Genomic DNA, 15,157 nt, shown 5'->3' with positions numbered 1-15,157 from the left:
TTCCTGATAATTAGCCAACATATCCATTTTGCTCAGTTTCCTCCCCTTACTCTTAGTAATACCCTCTGGGATCACTCTATTACTCGACCCTAGGATTTATTTATACCCTCAAATACTTGTAAATGATTTATCATAATAATTGGTCTTCCACCTGCCAAAATATACATTTAATCTTTCCTCAAAATCAATCTCTCCTGCCCCCTAACCAGGTTTATTGCTCTCTTCTGAACTCTATCTAGTTTAGACACACACATCATTCTGATGCAGACAGCAAGATCTTCAAGGGAGGCTCTAAATTAAAGCAACTGCTTTGTAAATTCACCAGCAACTCCCCAATCTACATCACAATGTATTCACAATCATGCAGCTAGTTTGATCTTCTGCTGCCCCCTGTTGGTCATATGTGGACCTATTACTTCAATGCTGTCAGTGACTTCCCGTTCCCTTGTGTGTTCATTGTGCTACCTTGGCAACACCTGCGCAAAAATGATGAACATTTCTTCATTAAATTCCAAAGTGTTAGTCAGCCTAGGATTTCACTCATCTCCCCATCACAACAGCCTGCAAAACACCATCCATGTTTTGTTCTTCTGTTGTAAAGTCACCTTCATTTGAGTTATTCTCAAAATGGGCTGAGTGTAGAGTAGAACCTAGGTCCATTTGAAACTCAAAATGTTTCAATTTTTTGAGCAAAAAATGCACAAACCTTTAGCAGAAGCAGGACACTTTTCAATTTAGTATTAAAATGAAAATGATTTTCAGTATTTTCAATTTTGTAGTGAATTTTTTATACGCTTCTCATTAATAGTAAGAAGAAGAAGAAAAAGAACAGGGCATTCTGCCCTACAAATATTAGGACAAATGTATCCCTGGTGTAATCCCATAACTGTCAGTATAGAGTCACACTAAAGATGAATCTGGCCGAAAATTTTGACAAAATCCACCTCAATGCTAAAGGTTTCCCTTTCCCTTAAATTAAAGCCCAAGATTAGATTAGTCAAAGATCTCAGGAACCAGCGTGCTAGTCTTCTCCCATACAAACTTCAATGCATTAAGTTGGCATGGTTAAGGCGGCACCTATATTCTGCCTTGATGCTTTTATTCTAATCTGTGAGTCACCCCCACCAGTATATTTTTAATTACATTCCAGTCACCATGGTTTTATTGCAGTCTCCTTCCTCCAGTTATTTCTTCATCACAGGACCAAGAGCCTGAAACATTGCAGTGGGAGAGCTGACTGTACCTGCTTGTTGCTGTTGTTCAGAGTCCCAGATCTGCAGATCAACAGAGGGCCCACCAAGCCGGAATTGGTATCTCTGATGGGATTTACCGCGGAGGAGTACATCGAGGTCAGGCAAGGAGGATCATTGGCTGTGGGTCCAACATGCTGTGGTACAGTCCAGCGGTATGTGAAGTTATGGAGAGGCTCAACTGAAACCCCATTCCATGACAGACCTTTAAAACATGAGATGCTGATATGGATTCATGTATACAACCCCTCCCCCCTTGCAAGCTCTGCAGCACTTTACAGTGTCATCTGCTACTGCAATTAATTTCACTCACCACCAAAGGGCAGCCACCTCTGGGGTAGAATGTGGCAACCATTATATATATCTCAGAAATACAATAGGGGCATATTTACATATTATTGGACATACATTTGTGGGCAAATTTATTGTAGATGTCATGACAGAGGTGGGCCTGATAGCATGAAATAAAGAAATATATCCAATTAAATCCTCGGGAGAATTTTGGTAGGTGGAATATAGCTACCCAAATTACAGTGTGACCAGGGATATATACCTCTGCTCTTGAAACATGTGTCACGGGCTCTTTAATGGCTAGAAATGGTCAGCACTGTGATTTCATCTCTTCTCCAAGAAATAGCTCCTCCAGCACCACCTCCTCTCTAGTGCCAACACTCGGCAGTGGTTCAGTGATAGGTCAAAGGGAAGAGCATCTTCTACTGAATCACCAGCCCCACTTCTCACAGCACACTAGCCGAGCAGGCCCAGCTTTGCTCAACAAATGAGGTCTGATAGGATCACCACCCAATGAGGTGTGGCTGCAGGGTGTGGAACCACACCACAGTGCTTGCCACTGCCTTAGTTTAGAAAGAAGGGGTGGGATGGGAGTAACAAACCGTCATGGTACAGTGTTCCTTCCCACTCCTTTCCATAAAGCACACCGTGGGGCTGGATACTGAAGGGCCAAGAGGCTTTGTTAGCAAATGTAACCCAGATGGTGTCTCCCACTTCAGCTTTTATCACTGGACCTGCACGCAGAGAGAGAGAGAGAGAGAGAGAGAGAGAGCATGTGTGGATAATGGAGTGACTTCCAAGATAACAGGACAAAACAGGCTATTGACCATTTTCTATGCAGAGTTCACAGCAACAGAGGACAAACAATGATGGGCATAGCAGAACTGCCAGCTGTCTGATTTTGGCCATGCTAGTAGGACTGCTTGCCTTTCTGGCAGATTGGCATTCGGGGGAGGGAGTGCTATTTAAAAGTAAAATAGCTTGACGTTTGACTGAGAGAATTCAGTGGAGAGGTTACTCCAGGTCCTAAAGGCTGGGATTAAATGTGAAGGAGAGGGGGATTTAGCTGGTGCAATGAGCAGTCCCCCTCCTGGTTTATGTCCTTTTCCTACTCCCAACTCCCTGATCCTACTTTAAATCAATGACCAAAGCTCCACTGACTTCAGTGGGACAGGATCAAGCCCTTCGTCTCCTTGAACCACTCCCTAACTGCCTCTATGAGAACTAACCCCACCCAGCCAGACTATCAATCTATTAATAGGTCTAATCTAATCTGCTCTACTCTACTCTGATCTATCACATTCCTGTTGTGTCTCTCACCAGAGTATTATCTAGGCACCAAAAGCTCAAATTATAGGTGGTACTAAAATTATTCAAAGGAATTGATGCTATGCCTTTCCATGCACGATTCATTTGCTCTCCAAGTCCCCCTTCTTTTTTCTCATCATTATCTGACCACAAAGAAAGCTGCCAACTCCTCCCTGGAAGAAGTTTCTCACTAGAAAGTGGAGTTTGCATTGTGTCCTGAAGACACACAGTCAGAAACACATAATCAGTTAGAAGTTCACTCAGACAAGCTCTGTGCTCTGATTTGTACAGTTAAAGATAGGGGTATAATGTGTTTCTTTCCCCTTCCTGGTAGCTTCCAAAGGTTGCTGTGGCAGAACAATACTGGGTCTCCCCTGCCCAACCAGAAGAACCTTCTCCCCCAGCCTGGGTCTCCCTCGCTCTAAACACTGCAGTGTAATGTCATGCAGGAAACATCTCCACCCAGAAGTCATTGCTTCTAGTAAATATGGGACAGTGCCAGCCAATCAGCATTTCTGGTGCTGATAGATCATTCTAAAAGGTGCTGTAAGAGGGTTTATGTTGCCAGACAATTCCTACCAAGGATCCCAAGATGGGTCTCTTCTTCTGACCGTTGTTTTTCTACCCGGAAAGTTGCATCAGTATATTCCACGTACTTGGCCTTCCAGTATGTTCCCCCAATCCGACTGGGGCTTTGCTTGAAGAACTGCTCAGCAGAACTAAACACAAAGAACAAATTTCATGTCCTTTTACATTACAAAGAGGCCAACTCCTCCACCCCCATCAAGGCAGTGACAGCAGCAGCTCTCAGCTCTGCAGCCCTTCAAATCGAGTCTGAACCTCTGATTTTGAAAACCCAGCAGTGTCAAGTATAGTAATGCAGTTAGGTGGTAGCACTTTTCCTCCTGGAGTGTGATAAAGTCCTTTACAAACTGATATGCAGATTTCATGTATGGATCCCCTCATTCTCCACAGGAATGCAGTCAATTATATGGTGGAACATGGCAGCTGTTTAACAGTTGTACAGCAGCTCTGTACAACAGTTTGGGGTCAGACTGTATAGAATAATGTATCCAAATGAAACTGCAGTACTGACTCAGCAGGGAAGGTGCCCTCTACTGAATCAATACTTCCTGCAGTCCCTGGATTTCCCTGGAAGTCTTAGGAAAGAGCTATAAGAACTGGGATGTTTTGGATAGTGGCAATCCTAACTGAAAAGAAACACACATGGAATGAAAAGAGATTAATTCCTCTCTCCATCCCCTCCTCCCCATTCCAAAACATGCCCTTCAGGAGAAGCAGCATAGTCTAGCAGAGAGAGCACACAGCCTAGGACTCTTGAGTTCTAACCGCAGCTCTGCTACTGGCTCAGTATGTGGGCTATGGGGCAAGTCACTTGACTTTTGTGCATTTCAAGTTTTCCCATGTGTAAAATGGGCATGACATTTGCCACCTCCCAGGCGTAGGTGTGAGAATTCATTAGTTTCTATTTGCAAAGTGTTCTGAAAATACAAAACACCCTCTACATGCGAAGTATTATTACAGCTGTTTGGAATGAACGGATGTAAGGCTCTCAGGAGAGCTAGTTGTTTCAATCTCTCTGCGTTTGCTAGATTTCATGTAGCAAGGCTAGATGGAAGCTGAGTGTAAATCTGTAGTCCATCTATGCCACTCTGCATCTGCCATTGGACTTTTTTAATCGTAGCAACATTCTTTTATCTAACTTGCAGGCTTCTTGCTAAATCAGGTACCGTGAGCGGAGGTGGAATTTGGAGGCAACTGATGAGTCCCTCAACCATACAGGACACTGGAACATCTGCAATCTTTGTGACCGTATGTTATGTGACTTGCATGTTAAACCATTCCATTGAAAAAGGCAGTCCAAATTTCCTTGAGAGTGTTCCAGACATATCTTCATATTCCAGACAATGGCTACAGATTTTAGTACAGTGCCTTGCATGCAACAGCCCTCTTACCTGCCTGGTTCCTGCAGACTTTTCCCAGTGCTCTGGTCAAGCCCGGAGGGTCCATAATGCCACTGTACTTCTTTTGCAGCTATGTAGTATCTCCAAACTCTCCCTTTCAGGGAGGACTCCAGAGTTTCGTGGGAACACTGTCTGACTTCATAGAGCGCCTCCATTCCAGCTGCCCAAGACATGTGGGAGAAGGAAATGCACACTTAACTCCCGTCTGCCAATCTGAATGAAGGGTGGATATTTCCACAGTGTACCCCCTTTTCCCTAGTCACTGAGCCCAATTGTCCCAAATTGTGCATGACTGGGAGTGGGTATTTAGGCAATTGAATCACATGGGGGAGTTTTCTTTGCCAGAGTGCCTACCATAAATACAGGACACTGCATCAGGGTGGTCGGTGGACAAAAATAGCTCTCGGCCACCCGCATGTGTACCATACAAGCACAGCCTGGAAAGATTACAGGTCCCAGCATGCAGTGCTCCACCTAGATGTACAGCACCTCCTGCAGCACCACAAACTGCTACAGTTGTGTGATATTCAGTGCTGAACAAGGTAGAGTGTCACATCTGGCATCTGTTCCCTGTAGGCTGCACCTGCATATTAAAGACCAGAGTCGCATCAATTTTATGCAATATAGGGGAGCCAGCAGATCGAACCATCCCTTACACCTCAGGAAAAGTCCTTTTACAATAGGGCACTGCCCACAAGCTGTTCTGCTTCATCCTGCAGTGTCATGGGATCACAGTGGGGAAGGGAATGGGGGTCCCAAGGAGCAGGACAGATTCCAGACTGTACCTTACCTTGCAGGTGATCGTTGACCTCACAGCTCAGAAGCCATTTCCCAGTGTTACTGGGAATCATGTCAGCTGTAACAAAAGTAGCTGGGAAGAGGCTGGCCACATCGAACCTGTGGTCTCTGATGGTGAATGTCTGTCCATGGAAGAAGGCTGTGTGAACGTCAATCTCATTGCCTATCCCAAAGAGGTGCCATGCTACGTGATCACCAGCACACATTGTCATCTCAGGCAAGTTCCCATACACATAACCATTAATAGCTGCAAAACCAAGTGAATCAGAGCAGAGATGAGGAGTGGGATGGAGGTAGGGCTCACAGCTCCATCCTGCAGGTCCCATTACAGAAATCCAGGACATTCAGAAAACAGGTCTCAACAGAATGCCTTTCCCTTCTCCTGCCCAATCCTGGTGAGCCCGCTTCCACTAATCATTTTCTAACATAGAGCTTATTCTGGACCTCAGATCAATGGCCAGTGATGGTAAAAGCCAAAACTCTTAACAAAAATTATGATTGTTTTGATAGCGTTGATGTGGCTGCCACTGTGATGGGGCTTCTTTCAGTGCATTGTCTTATTGACTTCTCAAACCATCCCCACTCACATCAGATGAGGCTGCACATCAGGGTATCAGGGAAGGAGCTCCCCATGCATAGAGTGACTGGGCAAAGCCAGTGGGTTAGGAAAGGTGGCACCCACCGTGCATTCTGTTGCTCTCTTGGAACTCCTCATCTTCCTTGTCAACAAAGCCTGGGTCTGTGCAGAATGATGCAATGTTCTCATCCAGGTGCCAGCTCAGGTTCTCATCAATCACGCTGAACATGAGAAAGAAATCAAGGTCCACGTCCTGCCGTCTTCGAGATGCACCAGTCAGAGCTCCTATAGCAAGAGAGAGGATGATTGACTCCCACTGCAAAGGAGAGATCTGTCAAGGGATTTAGTGAGATGAGCTCTGTTAATTCAACAAGAGCATGACACTCCTGCTCTCCCTGTTATTTCAGCCCAGACCCTTACTGAGTTCTGCCAATTCACTTCACCCTTAACTTGCAGTACGCCCTGTTATTCCATTCCTAAATTACAATGCATCTCACTTCTGCTGACAGCACCTCCTACTATTGCAGTCCTGGATCTCTCAATAGTGTTGTCACTCTTGCTGAAATCCTGTTGGGTTTGGAGGAGGTTTGGGGGATTTGTTTTTCTTTTCTTTTGTAATATGTACAGATGGGATCTTGGATGAGATCCCTGCACTAATTTCAGTTGTGCATTTGAACTAATACCCTGAGATGAGAAGATAATGTACTAACCCTCTGAGCCACAAAGAAATATACAATTTTAACAATCAGAATCAATCTAGAATATGAGGACTATCTCAGATTACATGTAAATTCCGCATGAACTAGAGAGCTGTCTAACAAAGCATCATTGCTTGCCTTACCATAACTGAAATCATTGTAAAGTCTTCAATATGTGTAAAAGCTGTAACTCTGAGCTGTCTTTCCACTGAGGTTTTACCTTCTTTGCATGTCAGTAATGGACCAATCAACCCAGAAGCAATGTCCTTTGGTGCATCAGTGTGAGAGTGATAGACCCAGGTCAAGCAGGTTGGGTCATCAGCCATGGGGCTGTGATCTTTAGAGACAATCCAAGTATAAGTGTGATTCCCTCCTGGTGGAACAGCATCATCCTTCTTATGATCCTGTGAGGATACATCGGGGTACAGGGACCCTGGAATAATTGAGCAATCACAGCATCCATTCAAGTTTGGCAGAGAGTGTATAACATATAAAGCTGTACTGCATTTCTCATTCTAGATATAGCACAGATGGCTGCATGTTATTTTTTACACTTCTGTAGCACCTTTCAAATTAAGACTCACCCCACCTAAGTAATTTAATCATCATTTTTCCAATCGGCAAACTGAGGCACAGAGAAGCTGTTAAGTAACTTTGCCCAGTACACTGGTGGCCAAGTCAGAAAGATGACTCACAGTCCCGTGTTCTAATCCAGTAGTTCTCAACTTTTCCAAACTACTGTATCCCTTTCAGGACTCTGATTTCTCTTGTATACCCCAAGTTTCACCTCGCTTAAAAACTACTTGCTTATAATATCGGACGTAAAAATACGAAAGTGTCACAGCACACTATTACTGAAAAATTGCTTACTTTCTCAATTTGTCTGTATGAAATTTTTAGTTTGTACTGACTTAGCTAGTGCTTTTAATGTAGCCTGTTGTAAAACTAGGGAAATATCTAAAGGAGTTGATGTACTCCCTGCCTGATCTCTGCATACCTCCAGGAGGACACATACCCCTAGTTGAGAACCACTGTATCATTGCTTCTTTATATTCTCATTGGAAAGCAGAGAACTGTGCTAAGTTTTTAGTTCAAATCTGCAGCATCCCAGAAATAGTTCCTTTCTAAATTCTCTGGGACTATTTCAGAAAGTGACTCTCTGTTCTGATATTCTCTCATTCCCATGGCACCTACAAGATTCATCACATGAAAGACAACTAAATATGCATAGCACTATAACATAAACATTCATTAGCTACTTCCTTGCTGGTCCTCAGCTCCTGTATTCAGGCAATGATAGTGTTGTTAAGCTGCAGATTGTGGTCTTTAGGAAGGAATTTGGAAATTTTGTCAAGGTGTTCACGTTTGGAAAGTATTGCTAGGAACCCAATAACCCTGCATCAGGTATTGCTAAAAGCCTAGCTAACTATATACCAGTTTTCCAGGTGATATTGCATTCAGCCAACCCAAACATGTCCCCTTCTCAGCTGGCTTTGCTTTTCCTACATACTCCTAAATTCACAGTGGGGAAACTATGAATCTGAACTCAGCAGGGGCTCATTTACCTTCTGAGTCCTTCTCGTAGAAGACGCCATGAGGATGGATCGTGTGTGGCCGGCTGGCAAAATTTTTTAGGTGCACAGTAATGGTGTCACCCACTTCTGCTCGTATGATGGGTCCAAGAAACCCCAGCCACGCAGGTTTGGGGATCTCTGTTGTATACGTGGAGTCTGAGTATTGCTTATACACAGACTTTTTGTAAGTGCTTCCCACCCTGTCCTTGCCAGGCTGGAGGAACATAGAGGCTTCTCTGTTAAATTCAGAACAGGAAAACAGATGATGAATAATGTGCCATCTATTACAGCTACATAATGTGGGGAGTAGTGAGAACAGGGACATCTAATGTAGCTCTCTCATAGGGTGACCAGATAGCAAGTGTGAAAAACTAGAACAGCAGGTGGGGGGTAATAAGCGTGTATGTAAGAAAAAGCCCTGAATATCGGGACTGTCCCTATAAAATTGGGACATCTGGTCACCCTACTCCCTCATCTGACTCCTAGGGCCTCTGCTGTGCCACTATTGTATCCCATGCTCTACCCAACTCCTAGTCCAGCATTGTGCTTCCTCTTCCAGGACCCTGTTGCAGTACTGGGAATGTAATCCAGCTGGGAATCACATTGGCTTCTCTATTTTTGTCTGGTTTTTGAGTGTTGTGAAATATGAGAAGAACTGACAAAATGTAACAGATCAACATACCATCTAGCCTGAGACTTTGTCTCTGGCTATGGTCAGTGCTGACTGCTTCAGGGGAAGACCTGAAACAGTCCCCCTAAATGTACTTAACTGTGCGATGCTATACAATGGAGGTATGGAAAAAATGTCTTTCTTCCTTATCTGGTGATCATTTTATGCACTAAAGAATGAAAGTTGAGAGCCCTAGTAATTACTATCCTATCTATTGTGCTAGTCCTATAAATCCATTTCAGTGCTTAATTCTAGTACAGACTGGAGCTACACAATGTGAATTGCACGGGGGAAAAAATCTCCTGAGCTCTCTCACACAGACACAAGAAAAGGGGGTGAGTTTCTAGTCAAGAGCTCAATCTGAAATATTAGTGGAAAAAGTAGTCAGCACAGGACGTTGTGTCCCCAGCACATATCTAACTTCAGAGTTTAAACCTTTTACAAATGTCCAAAGGTCAATACAACAGTGAATTGCTTTTTTTATAATCATTTCCTACTAGATGATAGATGAATCTTGGCTCAGGTATTAGTGTGTCAAATCATACTGGAAGGTGACGATATTTTTCCTAGGTATCATCACTGCTACAGCCATAAAAATAGTCCTGGCACACAGGCAAACCATGGTAAAAAAAAACCTGTACTTCATGGGCTCGGTGCTGTACCACTGAAGTCAACCGTGAGCTTTGTCATTCATGACAATAGAGAAGGTTAGGGCTGTAGATATGCAGCTCAGAGCTGCACTACATCCACAAAGTCACTCCTGCAGCCAGCTCTTCCATGGAGCAGGGCAAAAGTAGAAGTTTTAAAAAGGGATGAGAACCTGTCAATAATTTAAATTTTATGAAAGCTTATAAAACTTATATAATCGAATGTAATAAATAGCAGCTCTTATTTAACATTTTTCATCTCAAAGTTCTTTACAAAGGAGGTCAGCATCATCATCCCTATTTTACAGAGGCACAGTGAGGGGAATGGACATGCCCAAAGTCACCCAGTAGCAGTACCAGGAAATGAACTCCTTAAGGCAAGTTGAGGGCCTTAGCTACTAGGCTATACTGGCTCTCTGTAGCTACAAATGCTGCCCAATGCTATTCATTAGCACTGCAAATGTTTGACTAGCTCTGTGATTTATATCAATGTCTAATCCTTTTCTTATCATTGTTACTAAGCTCTTGGTTTAAGTTATACCTTGTGGAAATGAGTTCCACAGACTAATTCTGTGTTTAATCTTAGTGGCTGTCTGTTTGTTCTTGTATTATTATGAGAGAGGGTGAATAGAAACACAAGATTTACCCTCTCTAAAATATTCATTATTTTTATATGTATTTTCTATGATGTCCCCACTTATTTGTCTTATTTATAAACTAAATAGTTCCAACCTATTCAGTATCTCCATATATGACAATCTATCCAGGTCTCTGATCATTTCAGTTGCCTTTCTCTGAACTTTTTCTATTTTTGCTTTATGCTTTTTGAGATAAAGTGACCCAAACTATACAAAGTGTTTATGGTGAAGGTGTAGCACTGAGACAGCTGGTCAGGAAATGGATTTTGTTTACCATGAAAATTTTCAAAAGAAAATGCACAATTTTCATTTTCAGAAAATGTTTTTGCAGAATTTTTATTCAGGTTGTCATTTAAAAGACTTGGTTTGGTTTGGTTTAGTTTTTTGTTTTTGAAAAGCAGAAACCAAAAATTATTTTGTTTTTTATTATTGAAAACTAATTTTTCTCAGTTTTCAGGCTTTTGGGTTTTCAGCACAATTCTGAAAATTTCTGATGAAAACATAAGTTTTCTTACAAAAATTTCCATTTACTCAAAAAGGTATTTTTTTGTCAAAATACATTTTTGACCCACTCTAACCACTGATTTACATAATGGTATAAAATTCTCAGGCTTCAAGGCACATAAACAGATCCCCAGCTAGGGTCAAGAAGAAATAAACCCCATGATACAGCATCGTGCAATGGGGTCCTTTCTAGACAGTTTGCACTTTCCTCTGAAAATACCTGGAACTGGTCAATGGATACTGGACTAGATTTACCATTGGCCTGTCCCAGTGTGATAGTTTCTATGTTCCTATAATAAAACAGGTTAACCATTAAGCCAATAAAAATCAGATATTGACAATGTCACCTGCTTGCTTAATAGTCTCAGAGTTCTTGCATAATACTGAGCCATTTGCTTTTTAGGCCAATACAGACTCAAATACTTATAGTCGTTAAACATACAGGTCATCTTTAATGCTCCGGCCTGTGATTATGTTCTTCCCTGTTGGAGCATAATTCCATTCCACCTCACGGATTCCCAGGTAATAGACTTCGGCAAAGATGGGCAACAGCAAATGAAGGAAAACCAGAGACTGAGGCAACAGCTGCCAATAAGATTCCATCCCAGCTCTGGGTGAAGGCTCTTCAGGGGGAGGCAACTGCTATTTTGGAAAAGAAATAAAAAAGGGTCCGGAGTAAGAGAACAAAAACATAATTAGACTCTCACAACTCAGTCCTAGGTGGTGTGGTTTGAAGGTACAGAATGGTGTGAAAACATGGAAAGGAGTCAACCTGTAAAAGCCCTGGGGTCACCATTTAATTATACCAGAATGAATGAGGAAAATTACAAGGATTCTCAGCTCCCATGCTTCAAGGCATAAGGTGGTCACCAGCTCCAGGATGAGAAAAAAATCCCCCCTTCCTTCCCCATATTGTATATTAATGCACAACAAAGTGCATTGAAGGGATTACACCTTCCTCAATAGCATCCAACACTGGCCACTGAAGGAGACAGGGCAATGGACCATGGACAATTGGTCTGTGGCAATTCCTATAAAGTGGGGAGAGGCTTGGCATGCCTAAAACCCCCCAACTATCCCTCATGATGACGTAGCCAACTTTCAAGTGTTTCATTGGCTATGATATTCTCCTAAACTGCTTGTCCTATAGTTTTGGATTATGTTGCTGTGCACCATAAAACAGCTGCTGTGCTCCACTGTGTGTGTTTGTGCTGCCATGGTGGGTGAAGTGGTCCTTGTAAATTTGTTTCTAAATCGCTCTGGAGTCCTTTTGAATGAAAATCACTATAAGTTATCATTGCCTTTACTAGCCCTATGGCACCTCCAACTATCTCTTGTGCTAATGTATAGAGCTAAGGGAAAGAATCCTGAACCAACTCATTTGTCGCCGTAAATTAATGGTAATGGGGAGAAGTGACTGTTAATCAATCCCAGATGGTCATTAAATTTACAAGGCTGAGCTTTTCATTGCTGGGTACTCAACTTGGAGTATACCCAACTTTGTGGTATACCCCAATGTGTGAACAGTTCCCACAGTGACAGTGCCCCTTGTCTCTGAACTTATGAGAAGTTTCTACTCTACAGTCCAATGATATGTAGCTCTTAGAGAGTTTTTCATCAGTAGCTTTCAAAGTGGATAAATATCATCCCCATTTTACAGATGAGGAAACAAAAGCATAGAGAAGTGAAATAACTTGCCCAAGATCTCCCAGCATTTTACTAGCAGAGCTAGGGACAGAACCTAGGTCTCATGAATTGTATGCTATAGTGCTAGCCACTAAGCTACACTCAAGGTAACTAGCTGGAAATGAAAGGGCTGTGCTTACACATTCATGCTGTTCTTTAAAATAGGTTTCAAACCAATTTGTTAACTAAACTGTACATTTACTATTCAAGATGCACACAAATATCATATTGAATAGAGAGAGGCAGCAGCAGCCAGTCATGAGAAGGAATAGATGGTGTAAGAAACTGGATTAGCCTGAAACCTCTCACCCTATTAACACTGATAATCTGTTGACTCATCTAGGAAGTAAGCTCATTAACCTCTTGGGTATAAATGAGGTGGGAGTCACTCTCTGGGGAAAAAGAATATCTAGGAGGTGAATGAACACTGCTGAAGGAGGATGCCTAGAGAAGCAGCCCAATGTGGAGAGACAGTTTGAGCAAAACTTTATGTCATCTTAATGCTGTGTTCTTTTTTCACAAAATCAAATTTCAGCCGGGGGTGACTTTGGATTTTATATCCAGAATGACCAGTGGTTTTTAAAACAGATTGGGAAAAGTACCACTTGCAGGTGAGTCACTAGTTCTGCCCTTTTAGAAACACTATATTTTGAGTCCCTTTTTACCACACTAGCACCCAGTATGATAGCATTAGCTGGTTTACTGAATCCATTTTACTTGAATAGATGTCCCCCTAAATGAAACTGCCAGTAAATTGTCCAGGCCTAGTGCAACAACCTGCACTGGAATCTTTGGGACTGAAAGATCCCAAAGAGAGACAAAGACCAGGTCAGCAGCACAGCAGGGGTTGGATTTAGGATGCTATGCTTTCCTGTGCTCTAAATTGTATGAAATGGTAAAACTGTTTCTCTCAGTTAAGAGTCACAGGGCCTGACACTACTATCCCTTGTACCTATTTTACCATGGTGCAACTTCCTTGACTTCTATAGAGTCACTCCTGATTTTACTCTGGTGTAAATAAAAGCAGAATTGAGTCCATGAACTGAAGGAGGGAAAATAAATGTTTCAAATTTCTTATTCTAATCACATCTGAAATAGAGCTGGTTAGACACTTAAACATTAAACATCTTAAAACCAAAGGTTATTTTCTGATACTATCAAATGCATATAAAGGAAGAAAATGACAATTCTTTACTTCTCTCTTTGTTGTATAGAAAACTCCATATTATCAAGCTAAACTACTACCTGTCTTGACTATGACATTTCCACCACTAAGAAACCTCTACTCAAGAAAAAGAAGAAAGTATTAAATTAACTTTGCTGCTGCTTCACTTACTCTGTTGAGCTGGGTTAGAAACAGGCAACGTGGAAAGGGTCAGACAATCGGTCCTGAGGCTCTCCTGTTTAAACACCGGGAGCACTGCAGCAATAATGAACCTGGAAATAACCACACATTCAGAGGGGGCAAAGTCCAGGTTATAAAGATGGGAGATGCTTGGCCTTTAACGGGTAGATCTGAGCTGTGGGTTGTCTCAGGAATGTACTACACACTGAATAGTCATAATGTGAGCAGCCTGAGTGGTTATATTCAGGTCACAAGTACTATAAAAATACCCCACGTAGGCATCACCCATAATTAAAAATATCTGCACATCTATGTTTGTTTTGCTTTCAGTTTTTAAAAGTTATGGCAACCTCTCCATATGGCACCATCCCCGAGGATTAATTATGAAACAGGAAACCGTCACATATGAGGAGCGCAGCACCACTGTCACCATCTCCTCTGGCCATTTTGCATAGAGTGAGGAGGCAGCTGCCCCTGAAAAAGCATCATATGCGCTCTGCACTGCCTGACTCCTGTGTGCGGGTGGCTAACTGGAGATATGTGCCTATCTCAAAGAGGCGCTAGGCTTAGCAAACACGTCACTTATCGGCATCGGCTAGGTTAGGCGGCTCTCTATATAATGTAGGTAGGCTGGTTTTGTGGATTATGTTCTTCTGCGCCGTTCAATCCCATAACTCAGGGTTTGTGCATTTTAGTGGGTACCTGTGATGGTGCCTAAACGCTCGCCACCGTGCTGCTTCGAGCTGCACCCCCTAAGTGCCGAGCTGGCTCCCACTCTCCTTTGTTAAATGAAAGCTGAGTCTGCCCTACATGCTGGGTCAGTACATGTGACATAACGTCACCTCCCCATGCAGCTCTGCCGGCTGGTCCCCGGGCCGCCAGCGGTGGGCGCTACACGCTCCAGGCTACGGAGAAGAGCGCCCCCCCTCCCCATTTGTCAGTCTCCCGCTCAACCTGCCCGCCCGGCTGGATTGTCCCCCTCCCCTTCCTCTTCCTGGGGCCGGGTTGGCCATTCGCAAACCAAAGAGCGCGAGGCTCGGAACGCTGCAAGTGCAGTGGACGCGTTGCCTTGTCTCCGGCATTCCATTGACGTCATAGCGAGGCCCTGATGGCCCCGCCCCTCGGCTCGTTCCTCTCGGAGCCACAACAACCGCCACGCTCAGGGCGGGGGTGCGCAGCAAGGGGA

At 43.2% G+C, this 15,157-nt stretch overlaps 1 protein-coding gene and 1 long non-coding RNA gene across 6 annotated transcripts in view; one reads left to right on the top strand and one right to left on the bottom strand.

The window, feature by feature from the left end:
- HEPH (hephaestin) overlaps positions 1–15,157 on the bottom strand; it is a 29,211-nt gene that overhangs the window by 13,779 nt on the left and 275 nt on the right. Inside the window, exons 1-11 of one of the 5 annotated variants that reach the window (XM_067548308.1) lie at positions 14,926–15,049; positions 13,963–14,063; positions 11,383–11,582; positions 8,473–8,717; positions 7,128–7,340; positions 6,315–6,494; positions 5,625–5,879; positions 4,826–4,994; positions 3,429–3,568; positions 2,144–2,275; positions 1,244–1,455 (exon numbers count right to left, since the gene is read on the bottom strand). In XM_067548308.1, the coding sequence (XP_067404409.1) occupies positions 1,244–1,455; positions 2,144–2,275; positions 3,429–3,568; positions 4,826–4,994; positions 5,625–5,879; positions 6,315–6,494; positions 7,128–7,340; positions 8,473–8,717; positions 11,383–11,543 (1,707 nt within the window). In that variant the 5' untranslated portion in view covers positions 11,544–11,582; positions 13,963–14,063; positions 14,926–15,049. The other 4 variants (XM_067548309.1, XM_067548307.1, XM_067548306.1 and 1 more) reach the window with 4 other exon arrangements.
- Positions 13,042–14,132, top strand: LOC137153197 (uncharacterized). Its single transcript, XR_010919719.1, has 2 exons — positions 13,042–13,237; positions 13,841–14,132. It is a non-coding gene; the product is annotated as an uncharacterized lncRNA (long non-coding RNA).

Source organism: Emydura macquarii, unplaced genomic scaffold (genome assembly GCF_026122565.2).
Source record: "Emydura macquarii macquarii isolate MOO-44397 ecotype Brisbane River unplaced genomic scaffold, CSIRO-AGI_Emac_v2 contig_1253, whole genome shotgun sequence".
In the NCBI taxonomy this organism is placed as follows: domain Eukaryota; kingdom Metazoa; phylum Chordata; order Testudines; family Chelidae; genus Emydura; species Emydura macquarii.
The sequence above is the reverse complement of the archived record's forward strand: the minus strand, read 5'-3'. Positions and strand labels throughout refer to the sequence as shown.